Below are 26,975 nucleotides of genomic sequence, written 5' to 3'. Positions count from 1 at the left end.
TCCCCTTAGCCGTCTCTATTTTATTTTCTGCCCCCCACCCCCTTCTGTGGAGAGAGCTTGATTCTTAGCTGGGCATAGCTTCAGCACAGGAGACACTGTGTTTTCTAGTCTTGTATTCTAGATGGGTCAGTTGGGGTGGGCGGAGGGGAGGTATTCGTACACTTCCAAGCTCCACATGCAAAATGAGCCCTGCCCACTTTAAGATGCCACGGTGCTGCTCACAGTAAAGTATGCAGATGTTCTAAATATCTTCTGATGTGTTCTGTTGAGGCCCCCTTGGTGGGACTTAGAAGCCCTCCTGGGCTCTGCTAGGCTTCTCGGGCTTGGCGCCATCTTGAATATTGGGGGAAATGAGTGGTGACAATCTCTCCCAAAATGCCACCCACTTGTGGCACCAGAATTCATTCACATGTAATATGTCTGCTTTCTAATATGCTCCTTCCCCTTCCTGTCTTCCTTGCCTCAGTCAGCAGTGAAGTGGTTTAACAATGTTGACATCTCAATGGTCATTGTTGGGAATCTGATTCAACATCCCAATGAGGTGAACGTGACAGGTCATGCCGCTCAGAGGTAGTGTTTCTGGCTCTCTGCAGACAGAGAGTGTGTCTGGCACCATGAGAGTCAGCAGCAATTGGACACTTAGCTCCGACAGGCCCATGTAAGACGCTCTAGCCTTAAACCTTGAAATCACAATGAAATATTTTGGGGTCTGGAATTCTCCCATGACGTGATCTCCCTTTGCTCATGCTGGGGCCTTCTAAATAGCAGGCTCAAAAAGGAGCTCTTTAAAAAAAAAAAGCACTTTGACAAAGGTCGGAGCCAAGGTAAAGATTATGGGCCGGATCCTCAGCAGATATAAAACTGGAGCAGTTCCACTGACTTCAGTAGAACGTCACCAATTCACATCGCCTGGGGATCCAACCCTTCTGTGTTTAGAGGATAGTTATACTTGCCAGACCTGATTCTGATCTCCCATACGTTGGGTCTAAAACCAATGTAGCACCAATGTCTTAAGCAGAGTTATTCCAGATTTACCCTGGTGCAAGAGAGAGCAAACTCAGGTTTGTTCTGTCTTTCCTGTAGTCTTTTGGGCTTGATTTGGATCTAAGTGACAGTGGTGTAAATCTGGAGTCAGTCCTTTTGAAGTCAATAATCCTGGGCTGGATCTTATTAATTGCCTATTGACTTCAACAGAGCTACATCAGTTTTCACCAGCTGACGAATTACACTGGTGGTAGGGTAAGATCAGAATGAGGTCCTTTGGCTGCCACCTTCTCCGTCTCTCTCCCTGTGTCTCATTCATTCCATCTTCTTCTCCTTCTGTGTGCTGCGGGAGAGTATCTTTCCCTTTAGTGGTTCTCTGCACTGAACACAGTGTGATATGATGTCATTCATTTCTGATTGCTCTGTTTTCCTTGGGGAGCCCAGAATGGGGCTCTGGGATACAGATCCTCTCAGCCTCCCACAGCTTGGCTCGAGTCTTGGCATTTAGGACCAGCCCCTCCACTGGTGTGAACTGAGGTAGCTGGAAGCTGATTCTGATTCACTCCAGTTGAGGATCTGGCCTGTAATTTTTAACTGTCTTGCGGTGTCATGGTCTGATGCAACAAGGTGGTCAAGAGAAAGTCTGACACACAAACTGGTCCAGTTCTCTTGACTAGAAGAGACTGAGCACTTCACTTGGCCCAATCCTGCTCATGTTGCAGCCAGTGGCAGGGAGTTTTGCTAACAACTCCAATGGGAGCAGAATCAGACTTGTATAAAATGCTACAGGATGCTGCATGTCACTTCAGTGCAGGTCAGGTCCATGCAAAGCTGAAAGCCTGTACGTGCTGTTAATAGAGGAACTGGAGAAGATTCAGCAAGCTTCCTCGGCTGGGGCTTTTCTGCTCAGAGGCTTTTCAGGTGCTTTTGGAAACAGATGCTCTGGATAATGGACTCATCATGAGCTCATCCTATCAGGAAGGAGGCTGATTGGGGAATAAAACCCATTTCTTCCGCAGAGCATTTGCTTTCCAGCTTATTATTTCGGGCCCATTTGCAGTTGCTTGTGGTCTAGATGAATGAGAAGCCTGACTGCTGTCACTGTTGGTAGAGGTGCTTAGCAAAGCATTTGAAACCAGCAACTGAAGGGTTAAAGGTCTGTCTAAGGAGCACGGGAAAGCCAGCTTCCTCCTGTGGTCCTATGGGTTTGGGTTGCCTGCACTGCCCCAAGACTCCAGAATCATCCCAGAGCCAGAATTGCTCTGGAACAATTGTAATTTGCAGCTGTTCCATAGGAGCAGAAAATTAATACCCCGCCCCCAGTGCAAGCTCAGCTCTGGCAGCTGTTATATAGGCTCCATCCCTTACCCGCCCCTCCCCACCTCCCTGTTCAGAATGGGGGGCGGGGGCATGGTGGAGACATTAATGGAGAGCAGCATCCTGCCTGGACCTAGGGGCCTGGGAGCCTGCTCAGCTGGTGTAAATTGTAGATTGGAGATTCTTACACTCGAGTTACAAGCCCCTCCCCCTCCCCAAGCAAAATTAATTTCTCTATTCTAATGGCAACCCAGACAGATCCTTAACTCTGGAGCTGTGAATAGGAACACTATCAGTTACAGCAAGAGATGGGGCATTTGCATGCAGAGCAACTGAACGCTTTTAACTGGTGCTGTTACACCAGCCTTTCATGTGAATTCATAATGGGCACTTAAACAAATCTGTTACTAGAGGGAGTTCCATTTCAGAATCTCCATCTCCTCGTTCCAGCAGCTGCCGCAGCTTGACACACCCCGGGGTCACACCGGATTGTAGCTCTTGTAAAGGGATCTGGCCTGGCAGCCCTCGAGCTCAGAGTCCACAGTCCATCCACAGGACAGGGACAACAAGTGTCCCAGCACATGATCCTCAGAGCTCATCCAGGGCCCATTCTAGCACTGGGAGAGGAGTAGGATTTAAGGTTTTAGCGGGAGCTGCACAGATTCAATGGAGCCGTGCAGATTTCCAACAGCGGAAGAGCTGGCCCTTCTATAATGATTCAGCACTGCCCTTTTTAACGGAGGCTCCCAATTTGGATGTGTACATCTGCCTGCTGAGCAGCATTGTGTGTGTGCAACCTAGTGGATAATGCACTGGCCTAGGACTCAAGAGACCTGCATTCTATCTCTGAGCTGCAGGGGGACCTTGAGCAAGCTGCTGCCTAGCTCCGTGCCTCAGTTTCCCCATCTCTAAAATATGCATAATGATACTGATCTTCCTTGGTAGAGTGTTCTGCAAGCTACTGATGTGCTATTTACGAACTAGGTGTTGTTATTACTGGTAGGAGCACAAAAATGATCTCACCTAGACTATCAAACAGCCCCCAGATGACTTATATACCTGAGTCTCTTTGGGCTTGGGGTCAAATGCATCCCTGGGATGCTCCCATAGGCTTCAATGGAGATGTGGTTCCAGGGCTGGATTTGAATGAGAGCATAGTGATAGAGGTCACAACCTCTGTGGGGCTGGAATTTCAAATGTCCTCTGCTCCCATTCAGACACCGGGATGAAGTGGCCAGATTTTCAGCTGAGTTTCAGGACCCAGCACCTCCCATTGTTCTCAACAGTGCGCGGGGGGGGGGGGGGGGTGAGGAGCAACCATTGTTCTCAGTGGGAGCTGCTGCAACATGAGCTCTTGAAATTCTGGCTCCAGTGGGGGGGTGGGGGGGGTGGAGGGGATGACTCTGACTTGAATGGAGCTGCTGCCATTCATACAAACTGAGGAGCCGGCTGTAAAGGACGATCCCAAGGTCTCCCAGCTTTAACTCAAGGTCACCGTGTGCCCGGGGAAGGAGTCGTTATCACACCACACCGTCGCCCTTTGCGAGTTAGGGGAGAGACTAATGATCGAATAGTGCCATCGTGAATTTTAATTTCTCATGAGGCGCTGCTGGCTCAAATGAAGAGCAAATGGACTGAGAGAGACGCCGAGGCACAAACATACCCAGGCTACCTCAATGGCAGAGGCCTAGCTGTAGGATCAGGGTCTTCCTTTTTTATTGGTAGTGCTGGTGGAAGGTGCCGGGCTGACATTCTGAAAGCCCTCGAGGCCAAAGTCCTATAAGATACATCACTACCCCCAGCAGCAGGGCAAGCTTCCCCCGGCCTGTCCAGTCCATCACCTCTCCCCAACGGCAGGGTCAAGCAGTGGTGGCTTTGTGACGTACTGACCGGTTCCCTGGGAAATGGCCTAAGAGCCACCCGGAGAGTCCCGATCTGATATGAAGAGGGGAGCGAGAAGTGAAACGCTCTGTAGTTGTATCACCTTCCTGGCCCTTGTGGTCTTGATCTTCGACACCAAGGTCTGTTATGAAGAGTAGAGCAGGGCCGAGCCCTCTGACCCTAGTTGAGGTGACCACTTTAAGAACATCCCCGCCGGGTCCTGGAGGGCCGTGGTTACCATGACAATGCTGGGTTCTGGCAACGGGTACCCAGCGCTAGTCTCCCAGGTGTCACTGGAGGGACTGTGTCCTCTCCTTGTCTGTGACCTCTGGCATGGCAAGCTTCTGGGCTGTGCTTTGATGGGGAACTGAAGGAAATAAGAGCAGGGCTTGTGTCAGAGGGCGTGTATGAAATACAATTGACATCAGGAATGTCCTGTTGTTGAACCCCTCCCCTAAGATTTGGCCACAGTGTGTATCTTTTCTTATTCCCCCCTTGTAGGGATAGATAAGAAGGGGAAGGAAGTCTATTTTGAAGCTGCTTTCTTCCCCTTCCCTGTCTGCCCCGGGTTGTTCCCCTAACCACTGAGTTCATTTCCTCTTGCAGATAGTTGCCTTCTCCTCGCTCTTCTTCATCCTGGTCTCCATCACGACATTCTGCTTGGAGACACATGAGGCCTTTAATAGAAATGTCAATGTGACTGAGACGATGGTGGTTGGCAACACCACAAAGGTTCTGCTGACGAATAAGGTGGAGACAGAGCCCGTCCTCACCTACATCGAGGGGGTGTGCGTCCTGTGGTTCACGCTGGAGTTCCTGGTGCGTATCATTTGCTGCCCAGATAAGCTGCTCTTCATCAAGAACCTGCTCAACATCATTGACTTTGTGGCTATCTTGCCCTTCTACCTGGAGGTAGGCCTCAGTGGCCTGTCCTCCAAGGCTGCCCGGGACGTGCTGGGCTTCCTGAGGGTGGTCCGTTTCGTCCGAATCCTCCGGATCTTCAAGCTGACACGGCACTTTGTGGGGCTCCGGGTGCTAGGCCACACACTCCGGGCCAGCACCAATGAGTTCTTGCTCCTCATCATCTTCCTGGCCTTGGGGGTCTTGATCTTTGCTACAATGATATACTATGCCGAGCGGATTGGGGCCAAGCCATCTGACCCCAGCGGCAGCGGCCACACTCACTTTAAGAACATCCCCATTGGGTTCTGGTGGGCGGTGGTCACCATGACAACATTGGGCTATGGTGACATGTACCCCAAGACCTGGTCGGGCATGCTGGTGGGGGCTCTGTGTGCCCTGGCCGGGGTACTCACCATCGCCATGCCGGTGCCTGTCATCGTCAACAACTTTGGCATGTACTACTCACTAGCTATGGCCAAGCAGAAGCTCCCAAAGAAGAAGAAAAAGCATATACCCCGTCCAGCCCCACTGGACTCCCCCACATACTGCAAGTCCGAGGACAACTCGCCCCGCAACAGCACGCAGAGCGACACCTGCCCCCTGGCGGCGGAGGAGGTGGTGGTGGAGAGAAAGCGATCAGGTGAGATGCAAAAGTGCCAGGTATGTAAGTCCCACCTAATGGAGACTCTAGGGAAGAGTCCACTCCCACTGGGGGGGTTGGCTGACTGCTGTGGTTCAACGGGGACACTCCAGATTCACGCTGGAGCGGGAGCAGAATCTGGCCTGATGCCCTCACCTCAAGGCGAGGCTGTCAGGTATTGATTTTTTGAGAGGGACTCCAGGCCTTTGACAGAAGCAGCTGGCTCAGGTGATTGCAACATTAGGAAAGCAGAATCTTTGGAAAGCAACTAGGAATGGTGCCGCATGGACCTGAATCTGTTCTCACGCTGGCATAGATTAGGGGTAAATCCGTGGGGCCTAATTCCTCTCTCTCACTGCCCCTGGGGTAAATCAGGAGTAACTCCACTGAAGGACTGACTGATTTAAAAGCCCCCATGAGATCAGAAGCAACCCCAGTGTGTTAACCATTTTACCTAACCCGAAAGTGAAGATAGTAGTTTATTCAGTGATGCTTCCTGTCCGTGGCTGGCAGCTAATGGCTAGCTAGGAGAATTGCAGAAATCCATCGGCAAATCCTCTAAGTGCCTCTGTGCTAAGAGTGCCAGCTACTAGCAAGCATTATCCCTCAGTGTCTCTTGTGCTAGGCTGGCCTGTGCATTGCCCTGACCCCTTGCTGGTCTGTGTGGTACCTAGCAGCTACCTACCCTACCCTACCCTGTGTGGTACCTAGCAGCTAGCCCAGCCCATGCAGTGCTTCTATGCTCCGGTAGCTGGCCAAACCCATGTCGTGACCTTGTTCCCTGGTAGCTAGCCCAGCTTGGCCTGTGCCACATGATTTGCCTGAGCTGCTCCAGTGACCTGGTGCTTTCATCTGGAGCAGGTCAGGAAATGGAATTTCCATTCCCTGGGAAAATCTGACGTTCCAAATTTGTTTTTTTATTTCAAATTTTGGAGCAAAAAGCGAAAAATTTTGAAACGTTCTCGTGGATGAAAATTCTGGCATCATCAAATTGGTTATTTTCAGTATGGTAACAATGTTTCTTTTCAATCATGTTACAACGTGACCATACCCAATTGCACAAAGGTGGCATGATGTTAAAATTGGCTTTTTAATATACACGTCGAACCAAAATGAATCAAAACAATAAAGGCAAAACAAAATGTTTTTACGTTATTGCAACAAACGTCGAAATGATTCGTTTTGACTTTGTCCTCTCGAAATTATTGTTGCAATGGACGCTGATCCTGGCAAACATTTTGATTTTTGACAAAACCGCATTTTCCGATGGAAACCTGTTGTGTCAAAAATTTTCCCACTAGCATCTAGCAGACCCATTTGACCCTCTGCACTGCTTTGCCCAGCCTTATTCGCACCACACCGAGCTGCCAGCGCCAAGAATCCACGTGTCTTTGGTGTGCAAAGGTTAGCAGCCAGCCCCCAAGGGAATGTATTACAATGTAATAGGTTGAAATCACTGCTGGGGTGTCTTCACGGTGCAGCCTGTCATTGGAGCACAGGAGCCGCTGCGTGCTCCTGATTTGTCTGTATCTCCTGGTGCCAACACTTGACAATCTTACGCTCTGTGTGGCTGCTGCCTGGGGTTTGCCTCTCTCTGGGGTTTCTTGCTACAGGCTCCCAGCTGGCAGAGAAAGGCTCTCTGAGGCCTCCGTTGGGAGCCTGGCCTCTGATGTTTGTCTCCAGTTTTGAATTGCAAACAAAAGATGCATTTAAATTGCATGGAACATCTTGGCTTAGAGCCAATGAATCCAGAGCAAAAGCTGAAAAGCTATCCTTAGCTTGGCCTGTTGCAGCCCTGGAGCCATCTAGGTCGCTGGCTCAAATCTATCGAGCTCAGCTGTGGCTGGGAGAGGCTTTAGGAGCGGTAGATCAAAGCAGCAAATAGATACAATAGCAAGCTGACAGTGACCAAAAGCTTGTGGGCTGCCTGAAAGTGAGTTGGCTGGATCTTAATCCAGTTCCCAATGTTAAGAGCAGAAGTGGGGTCTTCGTCACAAAGCTGCTGTCTACACTGCAAAGTGAAGGGGAGATGGTAGCATGGGTGTCAATAGCAGTGTAGACGTGGTGGCGTGGGCTTGACTACAGGTTAGCAACCAGAGTATGTACCCCAGTGGACTTGTACTCTGGTTGCTAACCCATGCCACTGTGTCTACATAGCTGTTGTTACCTATGCCAGCTAGATTGAAGCTAACACGGGCATGCCTACCAATGCGACAGTCACACCTTGGCTTCCAGTGTAGACGTACCCCAAGACACTAGCATACCTGGCACCAACAGGCCGCCTTGTTGGCAATCTCAGCAGAGAAAACAAGGACTGAATGGGCTGTGGAGACTGAACTGCCCTCTGGGCCCAGGAGTTGGTACCTTCCAGTGCTCTTTGAGACATGTTTGTGAGGAAAGCTGGCCCTGCTACTTCCCCTGACTGTACTTGCCCTACAGAGGAATCTCTCCCCTCCAGGGCTGTTAATCTGGTGTCTTTCGCCAGCACTAAATTCACACCATGTACAGGGCCAGATCCTCAGCTGGTGCGAACTGCTGTAGCCCCACTGAAGGGGTACACGGAATTACACCAACTGAAGATCTGGCCCTGCTCACGTTCTCCCATGGGTGTGTAGCGGGGCCTGCTGCAAGCCTGTGTTTTATACTCATCAGCACAGGACCTGAGCACCTCCATTAAAGTTGCAGGAATTTCCTTTCAAACCCCTTGTTTGTCCACACTCATGGAACATTTCCCTTCTAAACTGAAAATTTCCATCCGCAGGACCCAGCTCTCAGCCAAAATCCATTGGGTGCAGCTTGGGGCAGTTGTAAAAGAGCTGGGGGGTAGCTTCCCAATCCCCCTGCAGGTGGCTATTTGTCGTAATTTAGAGCCGCCTCAGGATTGATCTGAGGATTGAGCCCAGAGAGCCAGGTACTGAGCTGGTATAAACTGGCCCAACTCCACTGATGTTACTAGACCAGATCTTCAGCTCGGGTAAACTTGACATAGGTCCAGTGAAATCAGTAGAGCTTCTCCAGTGTACACCTGCTGGAATGTGGCCTCTGTCTTTCCCTCATGGCGGATTTTTATTTTTTGGAAGGTTTGAACAGAGCCCCTCTAGTTATTTCTGAGTTAAGGAAGGGCGGCATTAAATTATCTGGGGAATGAGCCAGCAAACCTCATTGCTGTTTCAGTTCCACTCGCATCAACTTGGGCCACATAAGGGGGAAGGTTGCCCTACCATTTCCCGCGTTGTAGCTAGCGGGCAGTCAGCCACATGGCCTCCCTGTTGCCAGCAGCAGGAGTGAGCAGACAAGTGTTTAGGCGTGTCAGTTTCTCTGGAAAATTGATATTTTTCATACCTTTCCCCTTCCCATCCTGCCCCGAAGACTCCAAGCAGAACGGCGATGCCAACACTGTGCTGTCAGACGAGGAGCAGCCCCTCTCGTCCTCGCATGAGGAGAAACGGCCGATGAGGCGCTCCAGCACCAGGGACAAAACCAAGAAAGCGGCCACCTGCTTTCTGCTGAATGCCGGCGATTTCCCCTGCGCGGCCGACAGCGGCATCCGGAAAGGTACAGGTGAGAGCCAGAGGCATCTGGTGGATGGAGTGCCAGAACGGGGCGGGGAGATGGAGGACAGAGGGACGAGCATGGATGCGTAAAGCTGCTTTCCAACCCGGGGGGTGGAGGGTAAGGGCATTTCCCAGTCACTTCTCCATTAGCCCCCCCCAATAACCCCCTTCAAAAGCAAAATGCTTCTTTTCTCAGGATACTGTACTCCCTGCCCTTCTCCTGCCCACGCTGTCCCTGAGTGACGCTAGGCGTACACCCACGCTGCACCTCTGGGGTGAAACACCCCCACCACTGCATGAGAGAGGCTGTTTAGAAGTGAATGCCAGAGCGGAGGTTGCCCATAAAGTGCCACCTTGCCCTGAGCTTTGGCTTCCTCGGGCTCATCCCTTCACCCCGCTCCACAGGCATGTGCTGTTCTTACGAAGGGCTTGTCCAGTGCACTGGGTGATCCGTTTCCATTGTCCTATGTGACCTTTTCCCTCTTTCACATCTATCCCCAGAAGACCATCTTCCTGTCTACTCCATCTCCCTCTACCCTTGTCTTTCTGTGCTAACTGGAATCCCTTTTGGGCTTCTCTTACCAGTACATCCTCACCTGTATTCTTGGCATCCTTCTTCCCCATCCACACCTAGCTGCTTCGCTAGCCACAGCATCACCTAGAACCACTGGCTCTTCCCTGCACCTCGTCTACTCATTTACACCTGTGCAAAGTGTGTGTAATAAGCTACCAGTTCAGTGTAATAGAGCTTTACGCTCGCTTTGCACAGAGAATCAGGTCTGCTGTATCTATCTGCCTCCCATCCAGCTAGACTATCTGCCTGGGAAACTACCTTGCCACCAGTATCTTCTCTTCTCTTTGTAGCTGCTGATATTTGTGCCAGCTTCCTTACCCACCAGCTCCGCCCCTATCTTGTTTGTCCACTTCTGATGCCACTCACTTAGCTAGGTCCTCAGCTGGTGTAAACCGGAGAAACTCCACTGAAGTCCATGGAGTTCCAGCTAGAGCTGGTCAAAATGTTTTCGAGCGCAAAAGTGATGCTAGGGCAGGGTTTGATCAAAATGTTCAGGTTTTGCAATTGAAAAAAACAGAAATCAAAATTGGAACATTTTTGGTGAAAATATTTGGTTTTCAATAAGCATTTTGAGTTTATGGGTTTCAAAATCCTTACATCGTTACCGAAAATTGTTTCTGAAAGCTGAAATGTTGGGCAATTTCAATTTTTCAATGATAAAACAAAAAATGTTCAAGAGAAATTTTGAAACTTTTTTTTTTAATTTCCAGCAAAAAACAACTGACCTTTTCCAACTAGCTCCAGTTACCCTAATTTACACCAGCCAAGGATCCGGCCAATGGAGTTACTGAGAGTTCTGACTGAGTAGCCCAAAGGGATTGACCCAAGTGGGTTCATGCAGGTCTGATGGTTTCGCACTGGGTCCTAGCTCCTCCCATCCACCAGATGATCTCTTTGTATGTTGTTGTTTCATAAACAAATTCTGCAAAGAGCTGAACTGAAAACTTGGAAAATAAATCAAATCAGGATTTTTCTCTTTCCTATTTAATGAGCTGCATAAAGCCATCTGCTGGCCTCTCTTGCTGCGTTTAGAGCTCAGAAGCGCTAAACAGTGGCTTTGTTCTTTAAATCTGCCCCTGAGGCATCATGGCCTATTCCCCCCCTTTCTCTCTCTCTTTGATGGTGTAACATGATCCAGCCTGAGAGCTGGATTAATGCTGCCATATTGGTAACATCTAAATCCAGTGCCTAGGTCCTCTGCTCGTTCTAACCCAGTAGGCAGGGTCAGTGTGTATTACACATTCCCTTCTGTGTCCAGTCTAAGGAGGAGATGAGTCTCTTGTGGCCCCAGCAATGGACCCGGGCAGTGTAGCTCAAGCTGTAGGGATCTCCATTCATTCCTTGGTGTGAGCCAAGAGCGTTGGCTGCCACGCCATTGTCTCGTGTAGCATTAGAGACTGGGTGAGCCAGCATTAAACAGTGCCCAGGGCTGAGGAGCCGTGAACCACTCCACCAGTGCCAGTCTCTCTTGCAGTCTGAATGGCTAATCCAATGGCAACGGGAGCGAGGTCAATGGTTGAAAGTCAAGGAACCAGATGGGGACAACCTCGGATAGCACCCACTGCTCCTCAAAGCCACGAGGCAGTCAGTGGACACTGCCAAAGGAACGCTGCCCGGAGGTGTGATTGAATGAGGGAATGGAAATAGGTCCCACAGTTGCAGAGCACACCACACCCCCGCTCCCAGCCCAGCTTCCTCCTCCTGCAGCGATGGAGGCCATCTTGGCCAGCGCCAGGAGGAGGTTGACAAGGAGGTCCCAGTCCCGTGACTTTGTGCGTAGATCAGGGAATGGAGGGAAAAGTGCAGCCAGAACCTGAAAATAAGGTTCCGGAGGAGCCAGAAGAGGGGCTGCCACCTGACACATCTTACTCCAGTTTCCCTTGTTGTGGTCCTGGCTGATCCAGCTCTGAGGAGCTTTGGAGCAGCACTGCTTTTCCCACGGTCAATGTGGATCCAGTACTGTGTTACTGCGCCGGGTCCAGTCTCTCTCTGGCAATGCAGAGAGCCCTGAGTAGCTTTGCCAATTCCATCCTCACTTTGCCATCAAAGCTACTGGCTGATCCAACACTACGTGGGACTGGGCATCACTGCCAGCCCATTGTTGTGATGTAGCGAGAAGCAACATTGCTCGACCAAAACTCTCTAGCTCCTCCAGCAGAGACATGAGCTGGAGACTTCTGTGTGACTCTGCCGTGGAAGGGCCCTCTGTTGTTCTTCACTAAAGTGGAGATTAGGAGCCAGATCTGAAGCCCACTGATTTCATTGGGCTTTGGATCAGGTTTTGGGTCAGTTAGGAAATTTGGGCAGCATAGAGGAGATGGAATTTATAACATATGAAGCTTCGGGCTTTATCAGATGAGAGAAGGAATTAGAAACTCAGAGACATTAGGACTTTCAGATTTTTGGGAGAGCTGGAAGAAAAATGTCAATTACTTTTCTTGGGAAACGTTGAAACATTTTTATTATAAACATTTTCCTGCCTTTTTTTGTTTTGTGAAAAAGCAAAACTAAACAGGCTGGTTTTTTTCAGTGTTCAAAACTAGTTTTTGGTTTTAAAAAAATTGACTTTTGTAAGCCGAAAATACCCAATAATGTTTCCTAGACCAAATAAAAATATTTTTTGACGAAAAAAATAACATTGGGGGATTTTGGTTAAAAAAACAACAACTCACCCCCCAAAAAATTGGTTTTGAGGGTTTTTTTTACCTAAATGAAAAATTTCTGCAAACTTTTTATTTTGGACCATATTTTTGAAGCCATATTTTTTTCATTCAAAAATATTTTGATGAGAAAATGTCAACCAGCTCTGATTTGTAAACTATCAGACCAGATGGGGAAACAGGTTGGGGAAAACAAGGAAGAATTAACACTGGGCTTTTCCCTTTACAGGGAAACCTCTTTAGACAGAGCCTCTGCTGGCGTAAACTGAAGTAGATCAGCTCAGGATCTGACCTGTTCTCTTTTAAACTGCACAGGTCAATTGTAGAGGGTCGAGTGGGATCTGAACAGGAAGTTTCAGTGCGTGTTACAATGGGCTCTTGAGCTATCTTTTATAAAGTCATGATTGCTGATTGATTATTGTTCCTTTTGCAAGCACCAGGGGCTTTACAAAGGTATGAATTCTATGCATACAGGGGTAACTTGCCATCATCCTCAGCTGAAATGCCGCCAGCTCTGGAGTGGGATGTGGCAATAGAATAGCCTGAGAAACACTCCAAAAATGCTCTAAAGCGGAAAGTGGGAGAGATTACCATAAGCAGCGGGAGCAGCTGGGAAATGTAACTGGACGGGATGCAAATTGCCCTACAGTAGCCAGGACACTGGCACTGGAATCCCTTCTCTGGTGAAAACCTCCAGGGGATCTTTCATGATGACATGTGGTCAGAGCACAGTGTCCCCTAACACCATGCTGGGACACTGGTTCCCTAACAAGTCCAAGCAAAGCGCACCCACCTTACGGGATCACCAGTGCTATTTCCTATAGCATCTGCATTTGTTGCCAGAGATCTCTCATCCAAGTACTGACCCAGCCTGGCCCTGCTTAGCTCTGCGAATCGATGTAACCAAACGTTCGTGGTGCATGAAAATATATGGACCAACACATTCCTTTAATGTCCCCCCAAAACATCTAAACCTCCTGATTGAGGTTCGATCAGAACTTGCTGTCAGATGGCTTGAGAACTGGGGAAGATGCTCATTTGGAGATGTGATGTCCAGTTACTGTGTGATGTGATAAATGATAGGGTCTCTGAGGGGTGAGGTGGTCGTTTCTCAACATGCTTCATGAAACACAATTAGCCTGGAGACTAGTGATTGTTTCTATTAACTGCGGCCTTTGTTTCACGCATTGTTATTTAAAGAGGTTTCTTCGGACCAGAGGCAAGAGAGACAGGATTAGATATGCTTAGGAGGAGCCTTTGTATCCAAATATTAGAACCTTCTAGCTTGATTGTCAGAGGTGCTGAGGGCTCTGTCCTAGACAAAGTTAATGGGAGCTGTGAATGCTCAGGCCCTAATTAATCTCCCATTGCGGCTATTTGTGCTGGTACTGGACATCCTGGCAATTCTCCAACTTCAGAGTACTTTGTTTCTGAGCCCAGCTCCCTGAGAGACTTCCGTCAAGTTTGGGGACAGGTACTTATGTTATTACAAGCTCTGGAAGTCAGGACATTGGCGTTTGGCTGGAAGTATAATGCAGATATCAGCCATAGACAGGATTTGGTCCTGGTTCCAGTAGACATGTTTCAGACTGAGAATGGTTTATTTCAGGAAGTTGGAGAATATAATTCTCCTTCCCATAATACCCTTCTTCCATGCATGCGTCTTCTTTGGTCCTGAGAAGGGCAAGCCCATCCTAACACAGATGAAGTATTTCCCCCTGTTTCCCCTTCAGAGGGCATGACCCCAATCCCTTGTCCATACAGATGAGGTGTTTGAAACCGTCTCAGCAGCAGAAGTGGGGGAATCACTTGTCACTATCCTGAAACATGGCTGCGTGTGTCCGTTTTGGCATGTCTGTGTGCACGTTTCTCTTTGCATGTACCCTGTGTGTGGGAGCACATCCTGCCCTTTTGCTGAGCTACACACAGGGCTCTGGAAGGTACACCCTGGCGGTAGATCCAGAACTCATCCCGCCAGCACCTTAGATTTTAAGGCCCAAAGGGACTGTTGTGATCACCTTGTCTGACTCCCTCTAGAGTACAGGCCAGAGAACTTCCCCACAATAATTCTCAGAGCCGATCTTTTACAAAAACATCCAGTCTTGATTTTAAAATTGCCAGTGATGCCGAATCCACCACAACCCTTGGTAATGGTTAATTACTCTCACTATTTAAAAAATCTATGCCTTATTTCCAGTCTGAATTTGTCCAGCGTCCGCTTCCAGCTATCGCATAGTGTTAAAGCTTTCTCTGCAAGATTGAAGAGTCCATTATTAAATATTTGGTCCCCTATGTAGGTGCTTGTAGACTGCAATCAAGTCACCCCTTAACCTTTTCTTTGTTAAACTACATAGATTGAGCTCCTTGCATTTCTCGCTAGAAGGCAGGTTTTCTAATCCTTTCATCATTCTCATGGCTCTTCTCTGAACCCTCTCCAGTTTATCAACATCCTTCTTGAATTGTGGGTACCAGAAAAGGACACAATATCCTAGCAGCCGTCTCACCAGTACTAAATACAGAGGTAAAATAACTTCTCTGTTCCTACTTGAGAGTCCCCTGTTTATGCATCCCAGGATAGCATTAGCCATTTTGTTCACAGCATCACACTGGAAGCTCATGTTTGGCTAATTATCCACCAAGACCCCAAATCTTTTTCAGAGTCTCTGTTCCCCATCCTGTAAGTATGGCTTACATTCTTTGTTCCTAGATGAGCACATTTACATTTAGCCACATTAAAATGTGTATTGTTTGCTTGTGCCCAGTTAACCAAGCGATCCATATCGCTCTGTGACAGTAATCTATCCTCTTCATCGTTTACCACTCTCTCATTTTTTGTCACCTACAATCTTTTTCACTGACGATTTTATGTTTTCTTCCAGCTCACTGATAAAAATTTGAAATAGCATAGGGCCAAGAACCAGTCCCTGCAGGATTCTACTGGAAACATACCCGCTCAATGGTGATTCCCCATTTACAGTTACATTTTGAGACCTGTTAGCGAGGTTTTAATCCATTTAATGTGTGCCAAGCTAATTTTATAGGGTTCTAGTTTTTAATCAAAATGTCATGCAGTACCAAGTCAAATGCCTTACAAAAGTCTAAGTGTACTATGTTAACACTACTGTCTTTATCAACCAAGCTTGTGATCTCATCAAAAAAAAAAATCAAGTTAGTTTCATAGAATATCAGGGTTGGAAGGGACCTCAGGAGCTCATCTAGTCCCACCCCCTGCTCAAAGCAGGACCAATCCCCAGCTAAATCATCCCAACCAGGGCTTTGTCAAGCCTGACCTTGAAAACCTCTAAGGAAGGAGATTCCACCACCTCCCTAGGTAACCCATTCCAGTTTGACAAGATCTATTTTCCATAAACCTTTGTTGATTTGCATTAATTACATTACCCTCTTTTAATTCTTTATTAATCGAGTCCCATATCAGCTGCTCCATTATCTTGCCCAGGATTGTGTTGGCTGCAGCGTTTTGAGTTGGGAAATGATCATCGATAGTGTTCAGGAATTCCAAGGGTGTTTTAGTTCTGGCAGAGTGAGACCTCCAGCATGTGTCTCTCAAATTGAAGTCCTCCATGATCGCAGTTGTTTGCTGTTTGTTTGTTTTTTATCCCTACACATTATAGATAGCTGTGCAAGGAGCCAGTCATCCTATTCCCTAGTGTGATTTGGTGGTCTATCGTACCCCATCTAGTACTTTATATGTTAGGACACTGATTCATAAGCATCTTAGTACTTCTTGAAGAGGAGCAGCAGGCGTCCCCACCAGCCAACCAGATTATGGGTAAAATTTACCACTGGTGCTGGCCCTTTGTATTTGGGTAGATTTTGCCTCATGTGCCTGGAGGGCTTCAGGGCCTGGCAATGCCATGAGATGTCAGACCACATCCCCTCGAGGCTGTAGCTGGGCAGCAGGTGTGGCAGTCAGACCCCTAACCGAGCACCTGTGTACTCCTTTGCAGTCTGTCCTGCCATCTAACTCCCACTGACAGCCTGTGTCTACACTACACAGTTAATCTGGTTAGGTTAGCCTGGCATCTCCGCTGCTAAGTCCTGCCCACAGTACTGGGTCCTAGCTGTTTCTGCATCCACCCGTATCTGTCTGGGCATATCCCATGGTTCTTTGGGCTGAAATGCTCTAGGATTCTTTCTCAGTCAATTGCGAGGGAATTTCTGTCCTTCAGGGGGAATTGTGGGAAGGCATTGGAGGACTATTAGAACTCAAGTGATTTGCCTGTGTCTTCATTGCAAAGTGGGCAGGCTTCCACTCGAGTTAAAGCAGAGCCTGGATTCTAACCCACACTCCCATCTGGGTAACTTTCCACAGGCTCCAACACCTCCAAACCCTGATTAGAGGTTCTTCTGTGTAGAAGGTAGGGAGGGTAAGGTTAAAACTGGGGTAAGAGCCTGGGTAACTGTGCAGTGTTAACACACTCGTTGTCCTGCATCAGCCTAGCGCACCAAGCAGCCATCTATGTATGTGTAATCTATGTAAGATAATGTCTGTACGTGGGTATGTGCATACGTGCTGCAGAAGTGATACCTACATAAGTCTGTGTTGATCTGGGTGCTATGCATGTGGGAGAACGTGTATATAATTCATTTAGGAGTGTGTGCACGTGAGTTAATGGGCTGTGTCATGGAGGTGAAAACATCAGTGTGTTTTTCATGATAAGTGAGTGCGCAGTGTGTGGTGCATGAGTTATTTGTGAGTGTGCCGGTGTGTATATGCATGGATGAGTGTACGAGGGCATGCGTGTGAGTACCTATGTTTCTGTCTCTTTGTGCCTGAGGGTGTTGCAAGAACGTGAGTAATTGACCAGACGTATAGGAGTAGGTGAGTTAATGCAGCTCCCCCCCCCGGCCCCGTGTGCGTTGTCGAGTTCATGTGCGTGTCTGCGTGACGATGCATTTCTGTTCCCCATTCAATGCACAGGTGTGATCATGCAGGCGCATCACTGGGCGGTGAGTATTTGCACGTGGGTAAGGTGGAACCTCTGATGCCATTTTGCCGGGGAAGAGACCATCAGGGTGCCCACTGCCATCAGCCGCTCTGTTTGTAAAATGCCTCCATGCAGCTCCTTGGCAACAAACCCATTTTTAAACCAATTAGGCTGACCTCAGTTAGCACCTATATGTGTTGCTGGGAAACCAGCCTCCCTAACGAACAGCGCTGATGGCAATTAGCATAGCAAAACCCTCCGATGCTTTGCAACTTTCCTTGGATGGTTTGCCCAAGCAGCAGCTTGGGATCGGGTGCTTCCGTGGCCCTATTAGAAAACAACGCGAGCCCTTGGGGCTGGGCGAATAGAACCGAGGCAGCTTCCTTGGTAAAGAAGCCCGCTGATCAGCCTCTTATTCACAAACACTCACATGAGCCAGGGTCATTCACACCAGGCACCAGCTGCATATTTTTAACAGGGGGCCGGGAGGGGAACTGACCACTGGAACAGTTTACTATGGGGTGGGGTGGATTCTCCCATCCTTGGGCCCTGTCATACAGTGGCTGGCCCCTTAAGGGCCTCAGGGCCCACCTGTGGTGAGATCAGCACACTTCCCCAGGTGGGACAAATGATTTTGGTCATGTGACTGACTGACCAGGCTCAGGGATATAAGGGAGAGGCCCGCAAAGGTGAGTGGGAGGGTAGGTGGAGGAGTTTGAGCTAGCTACAGGCCAGCTGGAAGCTGCAGGTGAGTGCTGCAAGGATTGGGGCTGTTTGGATTATGACAGGGAAGGAGGGCTGGGGTCACCTGTCTCAGGGGGAGAACTGGTGTCTGAAGAGGCCAGCTGGTGTGAACTGCTGCTTTGCTCTGGAGAGATGGCTATGGGCTTCCTGGGTTTGGGGGAAGGATTGGGGCCTGGAGGGGCAGTGTGTTTATGGACTACATTAATTGCCCCCTGCCCCTTCCAGAAGGGGAATGTTTTAAAATGATATAGATGGGGTGGAATTTTTGAGGAGCCCTGTGAGAGGGGGAAACTGAGGCAGGGTGCTGCAGAGTCACCACGAAGGGGTCCTCAGAAGGCAGAAAACTGTTTACAGGCCTCTCTTCAAGAAAGCACTTAAGCAAGCTCTTAACTTTTTTAAGCATGTGCTTAAGTACTGTCCTGAATAAAGATGTGTTGGTGTCTATAAGATCTGTAGCTGTTCAACCAGGGTAGGGATTGAGGTAGGGATTTTGGGGTGAGGATCTCTGGCCTGTGTTATGCAGGAGGTCAGAGGAGAAGATCATAAGATCTCTTCTGACCTTAGGAATCTCTGAATTCACCAGGATGTTTGGGGAAAGCCCAAATGTAATGAACATTCTCATGAAGAACTGAATGTGCAATAGATCAGTAAATAACCCTAAACTTTTGGGGATAATTTGAAAACCTAAACTTTATAAGCATGAAGAGTAACACCCCCAATCTCCTATGCCTTCCATTCTCTAACAGCATATGGACCTCTCTGTCATCTCATTGTCCTGCACTGGTCTCTGCTCCGACACCCCTCCCTCCCATCATGCAACATCATGTTGCATCTCCACTCTGCTCGTCCCCTGAAAGTTGACATTGGCAGCGCAGTGCCAGAGTCGAACTGGGAATTGCTCGCCTCCAGCTGAGTGGGCTGTCCTTTGCGCTGGCCGCCTGTTTTGCTGGGCATGTTAACTTTTCAGTGGGGGGGGGAGGGGAATCTATTCTTTCCCACGTGCATTTGGGAAAACCCTGGGTGCAGATTTGCCGCTTTCCTCAAATCCTTAAGTGCAACCTAAATAAAACAGGGCAAGGATGTTCAACGTGCATCAGCCTCTCCATCAAATGGCTCTCAGAACAGCCGTGAGTGGGTGGAACATAAAGGGTCATTGAGTTGGGTGATGGAGTCTCATCTCTCTTTTTTTCTTTTGTTTATTACCACAATGTAGAGGGTGGGGGCGTGACCCCTATTTCCCATCTCCTTAGCCACCCCCCGTGTTGGTGATTTAAGCTGTCTCCGGCTTGCTGCCTGGGCCCGTTTATCTAACCAACAACTGGCTCGTTAAGGTCAATGGTAGCCCTCGCCCTGTGCACATCCGAGCGATGGAGCACAGGGGCAGGAGGCTTTGGCAAGTAGACTTGAGCTAGCGCACTTAAAATCACAGTGTGGGGGTTCTGGCTTTGGGGGGGGGAGCTTGGCTCTGGAGCCGAGGGTCCAAGCTGGGACATCCACAACCCCAGCTGGGAGTGAGTCTCCCAGCTGCAGTGGAGACCTACTATGCAGGCTGTTGTGCGTGGGCTGATGGGGCCAGCTGTCCTGCTCATGCTGTGTCCTGCGCACTTGCTCCCTGATTGGCTACGGCTTAACCCTTGCTCCGCATCGGGCGCTGTGGGGCCAAGCTGGGAGCCTCTCGCTCATGCTAGGTAGCCCCTTATTCCATAGTAGGACCAGCTGGGAATTCTCCGCCGAAATGTCTGGTAGTTGGGGGAAATGCTGATTGGTCAAAAAGGACACTGCAGGGCAGGGTCCATTTCAGCAAATCTCCACTTTGAAAAACTGAGGGGCAGGAGAGGGGAGAAGAAAACTATTGATGATTGGGGAATGTCGCAGTTGGACTCCCCATCAGAGGAAGGGATCAGAGCCCAGCCTTCGGGCCCTTTGATGGGGACAATTAAAGCCCTGTGTCCCTTAAAGAGACAGGTCTCCTCTATCACTAGCAAAGCACAACTGAGCAAGTCTATTTCAGTGGGACAGCTTGAGGGGTAAGGAACTACTCAACAGTTGGGCTCTTTGTTCCTGTTGCATTTTTGGAGGCACCATGATCCACACTAGACATGCAGTCAGAAGACCTGGGTTCTAATCCCAGCTTCACTAGGGACCTGTTCAGTAATGGCTTCCCTTCTTTGCCTCAGTTTCCCCATCTGTACAAGGGGGCTAATGATACCAACGTCCCTCAGTATTGAGATCTGTGGGTGAAAGGTACTACCTAAGGGTGATGTGACTGGCCTGATTTCCCTGCCGAGTTTAACAAGCTCACAGGAGTGTGTAGAAAAACCTCCCTCTTATTTCAGAAGAAAGAAAACGTGGGTTTTTCCGAGCCCTAGTTAGCACAGGGCAGAGACTAGAAAAGTCGTGGTTGTCTCTCATCCTCCCCCCACCCCCCCCCAACTTGTTTGTGGATCATTAAAAGAACAAAATAATTAAAAGCAGGGACTTGCGCTGGGAGGACTCTGCAAACTGTTCAGCTGCTTCATTTAGGCTGCCGATCACCGACAGATTTATGTCAGGGCTGCTACGTGCCAAATAACCATTTCTGACATGGCACCTTCCCCACCTCCCCCACATGCCTGTTACCAAACTTGGAGCAGCAGTGGAGGCCAAGACTGTGTTTACTCTACAGCCTAATGCCAGCACAGCTATAACCCTTAGCCCTGCCATGAGTGCAGGGGACTCTTGAGAGCACTTCAGGTCCTATGATTCTCTGTGGATCGGGGAGAGGTGTGATCCCTGACCGACACCGGGCTGGTCGCAGTTCCTATGTGCGTTTACTGACATCGCCTGTTCTGCCCGTCGGGAGTGGTTTCGTTGTACCGGTGCAAAGCATGACTTTGGCCGATAGCCGCCTCCAGACCAGGAGTGCTTTGCCGGTGTGGCTATGCCAGGGGCGCCCGCAGTGATCAGCTGCCAAAATCTTAACGGGTTCCCTCCTCACCCCACGAGGGGGTTGTTGCCCACCCCTGCCCCCTGGGACTCCTGCCCCATCCAACCCCCCCCATGTTCCTTGATGCCCCCCCCAGGACCCCCACCCCATCCATGCCTCTCCCCTGTCCCCTGACTGCCCCTAGAACCGGGCAGGAGAGTCTCATTGGCCACTGTAGTGGGTGCCCACCCCACTCCTAAGAGCCAGAGGCACCTGCCGGGAGGCGAGGTGGGGAGTCCCAGAGGTGCTTACCTGGGGCAGCTCCTAGGAAGCATCCGGCAGGTCCCTCTGGCTCCTAGGAGCGGGGGAGCATAGCTGGGGGGGAGCAGGGGGAGCAGCCGCTCCCCCACTGATCACGTCAAAAGTGGCACCTTAGGCACTGACTCCCTGGGTGCTCCAGGGCTGGCTGGAGCACCCAAGGGGAAAATTTGGTGGGTGCAGAGCACCCACCGGCAGCTCCCTGCCCCGCCCCAGCTCACCTCACCTCCGCTCCGCCTCCTCCCCTGAACGCGCCACCCCGCTCTGCTTCTCCACGCCCCCCCCGCCCAGCTTCCCGCAAATCAGCTGTTCGGCAGGAGGCCAGGGAGGGCTGAGAAGCAGACAGCGGCTTCCCGCTCAGGTCCAGGGAGGCGGAGGTGAGCTGGGGCGGGAAGCGGTTCCCCTGCACTCCCCCAACCCTGGTTACCTGCTGCGGCACGGGCGGCCCTCTTCGTGCCCCCCCCAGCTTACCTCCGCCTCCCTGGACCTGAGCGGGAAGCTGCCGTCTGCTTCTCAGCCCTCCCCGGCTTCCCGCCGAACAGCTGATTCGTGGGAAGCCTGGGCGTGGGGGGGTGGAGAAACAGCAGGGCGGCATGTTCAGGGGAGGAGGCGGAGCGGAGGTGAGCTGGGGCCGGGGGTGGGGCGGGGAGCTGCCAGTGAGTGCTCTGCACCCACCAAATTTTCCCCGTGGGTGCTCCAGGGCTGGAACACCCATGGAGTCGGCACCTAAGGCGTCACTTTGGCCGGTTAAATTTAGAAGCCCTTTTAGAATCAGTTCTCCCTCGCGGAACAACCGGTTCTAAAAGGGGCTTCTAAATTTAACAACCAGCTCTAGCGAACCGGTGCGAGCCGGCTCCAGCTCACCACGGGGCGCACGCCTCGTGTGGACATAGCCTGAAAGAGAACCCAGTGCTGCGTGTTCATCCATTTCCAATCTCGGTGCCAGGGTTTGCCCTGAACTCTGTGCCATGCCTGTGACTCGTCTGCCACTTACCTCAAAGAGGCTCGTCAAGGAGCTATTCTATCGCCGTGCATGCGTCTGATTTCTGTAATTAAGCGTATTCATTTACCTAACCATTCTGGTCATTTTAACAGGTTTATGAGACACAGAATATTCAGGGTTAGCACCTCTAATGTAACCAAGGGAAAGGAAAAGAGAGACCACAGCTCATAGCACTAATAATGCCTTGTCCTTCTCCCCGGCATCTATTATTGTATCTCAACAGACTTTACAAGGTCGTCTTATTTGTATTACCATAGCACACTGGAGCTCCTGCCATGGGCCAAGCCCCCATTGTGTATGGTGCTGTACCAACACAGAACAGAAAAAATGGTTCCTGCCCCAAATTCTAGCCTGACAATAGGTCAATGTTGGTATTCAGCTTTTGCAGATAGGGAAACTGAGGCAGTGAGGAACAAAAGCCTATTTAGGTTTTTAATACCCAGTGCCTCATCATAGTAAGTAGCTGGGCATCTTCCGGAGAGCTCATGTGGTGGATTCACCATCCCTTCAAATCTTTTTCAATCAAAATAAGATGTCTGTTTCTGAAAGATCTGCATCAGTGAAACCATAAGTTATTGGGCTGGCTGCAGAAAGTGGCAGGTGAAATTCTCTGGCCTGTGCTATGCAGGAGGTCAGACAGCGCTGATCACCCTAGTCCTTTTTGGCCTTGGCATCTGTGAATCCTAAGTGATTTGCCCAAGGCCACGCAGCAAGGTTGGGAAGACCAAGGAATAGAATCCAGACCTGCCGCCCCTTTTTCAAGGAAAACGCTGGGTCTGAGAAACTTGAAAGCTGTCACCTGGCCCTGCGTTGGATACATCTAGAAGCCCAAAGAGCCTGTAGCTAACTACTGAGCTCCTGAAACTTCACTCCTGCAAACACCAAAGGGGAGCCTGTTGCTCTGTGTGGCATGGAAAACCCTCAGCAGACCCAGAAACTTATGATCAGCAAAGCTACTAATGTTTCATCTACTGTGTATTAGACCTGACATGTAGCTGTGCTCTGCGATTTTTAGCATTGGCATTATGCAACTTGGCAAAAAGCATGACGAATGTGCAGCCCTTCCTGCCTCTACAGCAACAGAAACCAGAAATAGAGAATAAGACTCAGGGAGTTTGTAGAGAGAGGCACCAAGCTGTTGAGGGATCAATTGCATTTATTTTTCTCTTTCACCCAAAAAAAAAGTGTAATTTTTTCAGGGGGAAGCTGTACATGTTGGGTGGGTTGGTGGTTTTTTGTGTTTTTGTTTGTTGTTTTTGGTTTGCAGCCTGGAATAGCCTTTTAAAAAGACCTTTCCTCTTCACTATGTTTAGAGATCTAGCGAGAAGAAACATGTCCAAGTAAGAAGAAATCTCCATGGAACAGCAGCAGGGCCGATTTATTCAGATACTCCGAAAAATAAATATTGGCTTCTCTGCCTTTGCCAGAGTCCTGAAATGGCATTTAAAGACCTTGGTGTTAAGTGGTTTTCACATTGTCCTCAATCTCGGCTTGATGGCCTTGGGGCCTGATTCCTCCCTTTAACTCCAGGGCCCGAGTAATCACAGTGCAAGCTTTAATTAAATGTGCACCTGCTCTGGGCCGGAGGTATCGTTTGGTCTTCATGCCCATTCAGTCCTTGGTGCCTCTGCTGCTCGCAGGAGCAGAGGAATGGGGGTGGCAGTGACACCTGTTGGCTGGACTGGAGTGAAACCGTCGGCTCGTGGCTTCACGCAGCTCCCTGGATAGCCCTCTGAGTGTAACGAGCCACTCCTGCCAACCGAAGCTGGATTTGACTCTGATTTAGCAATAAAAAGCTCCTTAGCCTCTCAGCAGTCCCCTGAGTCTTCCGATGAAGCGAGCTGTAGCTCACGAAAGCTGATGCTCAAATAAATTTGTTAGTCTCTAAGGTGCCACAAGTCCTCCTGTTCTTTCCGAGTCACCAAAAGGCTCGCCAGCTGTGGCTAATCAATTCCACCTTGTGCAATGCAATCACAGCTTGTGACAGGGCTCTGAAGCTAGAAGCCTGATTGGAGCTGTGTTGGGGTAAGAGAACTTACCCTGGATCCATAAACCACTTCAGGTCAATTTCTCAAACTCTCTCCTATTAACAGATACATTGTTAGGTCAATGCTGCTGAAAATATAGTGCCCGAGTGTGTTAAAGCCCTCCCCCCCCCCCCCCCGGCCACACCCACACCCCCAGGGCGTGCCCTAGAAATGGCTGGGATTGCTACGGCTCCTGTGTTCACTGCGCTGAAATTCAGTACACGCACACGTGCGTGTATATACGAGCACTCATCCCTACGTTAACGATGCCCACAGTGCATGAGCACTGCGTGCAAAGGATACACCTCCCCTCAAGCCTGGCGTGTGCACACACGCCATTACAGTACACGGCACAAGGCCTCTCTATGCACATACTAAATTTGCACATATCTATATCCATGCACAACCCCCACATCTACATACATGACCCCTAGGACACATCTGCCAGCACACTGCTGTGGATTCAAACCCCCCATTGGAAAACCATGTGGGGGTCTGGTGGGGATGGCAAAAAAAACAGTCCATCAAGGTGTGGGGTAGTTTGGTTCAATAATGAAGGCGTTGGAGGGCAGGGGGGGTGGGCAGGATACCTAGGGTCTCTTCCCAGTTTAGTCACTGATATGCCTGGGGCAAGTCTGCTTCCTTTCCTTGTCTGTCTTGTCTCTTTAGCTTACAAGGTCATTGAGAAGGGGGACTCTCTCTCACTAGGTATATGCATGATGGGACCCTGGACTGGGCACTATTTTAACACAAATAATAATGAGCGTATGCAGCCAGCCAGCTCATCCTCTATCCCGGCCCTATGCATTAGTCCCTATTACTACTCCAAAACAGGACCCCACTGTTCTAGGTGCTGTCCAAACACAGGGGAAAAACAGATGGTCCCTGCCACCAAAGTGCTGACACACTCATCACTCTGGTGCCGGGTGCCTGTCTGAGCCCGGGTCCCCAGAAATCCTGCATTCCTTTACCAACTCCTTCACTACCACCTTTAGCATGACTTTGAGGAAGTCACTTCACCTCTTCTTTGACTCCGTTTTCTTCTCTGTAAAATGGGGATAAACCTGCATGGGTGTTGTGGAGATCAGTTAATGCTTGTGAAGCCCGTTGAGATCCCTGGAAGAAAGATATGTGCAAAGTATTGCTCTGTTTCTCAGGAGAGTCCTGAAGGAGCTGAGAAAATGGAAAGACCTAACAATCAGTTGGACAAGAAATGGACACGGCATGAAAATAATTGCATTGACCAGAAACCATCTGTACCTGGCTTCCCCCGCACTGCCAGTAAAAATCCACAGTGCCTAGTTAATGACAATAAAAAATGTCAGTCAGGCAATGCCTATGAGGAAATAAGAGAGCAAAGGTGGATGCCGTATAGATGCAGTCCTAGGATAAAGAGAGAACTCTCTACTCAACTTTAAGCTACTGATCTATTATTAGGTTGTCCCCCTCCATCCTTCTGGGCATACCAAGAAGCTATTGTCATGCTCTTGCCTCCCAACCAAGACCCAATGGAAAGGAATGATTCCTCCAGAAGGACCACAAAGCACTGTGCAAGACATTTGTACAAGGGCCATTTTCTCTGACTGTTGAAATGCAGCCACCTCTCAGGTGAAACACAGCAGCTGAGCAACAGCACAGTGCAACAATAAATGGCACTTCACCACAGGAAGAAAAGAAGAATTACAGCACTGGATCAGTATATCAAACAGCAGCTAAAACTGCAAAGGGGAAATGTAAGTAATTCATCAATATACAAAGTGCCAGGGGAAAGCCAAATCCCAAGGGCATGGATGCTTTAAAGTAACAGCACGTGGTATATGGGATGAGGGGAGGGCTTGTAGTGGTGTGTTTTTTTTGCCCCATCTATGTGATGTGTTAATTGGAACTCATTTTAAATCCCAGCCATCAACAATAGATGTTACTTACAAGGCAAGCCCAGAGGATGCAACTGCGAAGTGACTGCAGAAGGGAGGTTGCTGAGAATGCTGCTTTGGGTATTTTAATTCCTGCAGTTTTAGAGGCTGTCATAGTTCCCTAAAATAAAATGATAGGGAGGAAGGAAAATGGTCCCAGAAAGTGTCATGTTCCAGCTCTAGAAAGAAAAACCCCTTCAAAGCCATGTGTCTGAATGACTAAAGTTAGATTCTAAGGGCTGTAAGCCTGGGTAATGATATTCAGCAGATGAAGGGGGAGAAGCTGCTTAGAAGTCACAAGTGCAATTTCCCTTGCTAGGGCTTTTTCTTCCACCCTGGTGGCAAGTGGTGTGTCTCCAAGGGAGAACCGTGTGGTATCCAGAGGGCAACAGTGTTCATGTAACCCACATGAACCCAGGCTGGCTTTGTCTTCCTCTAGTGGCTGGCTCTCACAAGAGGATAAGAACCCACTATAGCTGCCAAGGAGTATCTGGCTCAAGTGACAGAACCTTGTGCCTTTTAGCACTGAGCAGCCAGCATTCATTCCCCCTGAGGGCCCAGCACTTGTTGTTTCAACTTCGAAAACCTCTCCATTCCTTTCAA

At 49.5% G+C, this 26,975-nt stretch overlaps 1 protein-coding gene across 4 annotated transcripts in view; it reads left to right on the top strand.

Annotated features, from left to right (window-relative positions):
• The window catches only part of KCNC4 (potassium voltage-gated channel subfamily C member 4), a 49,296-nt gene that overhangs the window by 8,895 nt on the left and 13,426 nt on the right, over positions 1-26,975 (top strand). Inside the window, exons 2-4 of one of the 4 annotated variants that reach the window (XM_073320022.1) lie at positions 4,789-5,725; positions 9,095-9,286; positions 23,746-23,875. In XM_073320022.1, the coding sequence (XP_073176123.1) occupies positions 4,789-5,725; positions 9,095-9,286; positions 23,746-23,753 (1,137 nt within the window). In that variant the 3' untranslated portion in view covers positions 23,754-23,875. Of the gene's footprint in view, positions 1-4,788; positions 5,746-9,094; positions 9,287-23,745; positions 23,876-26,975 lie in introns of those variants that run through there. The other 3 variants (XM_073320021.1, XM_073320020.1, XM_073320024.1) reach the window with 3 other exon arrangements.

The sequence above is a fragment of the Lepidochelys kempii genome, chromosome 21, assembly GCF_965140265.1.
Source record: "Lepidochelys kempii isolate rLepKem1 chromosome 21, rLepKem1.hap2, whole genome shotgun sequence".
Lineage (NCBI taxonomy): Eukaryota > Metazoa > Chordata > Testudines > Cheloniidae > Lepidochelys > Lepidochelys kempii.
The sequence above is the reverse complement of the archived record's forward strand: the minus strand, read 5'-3'. Positions and strand labels throughout refer to the sequence as shown.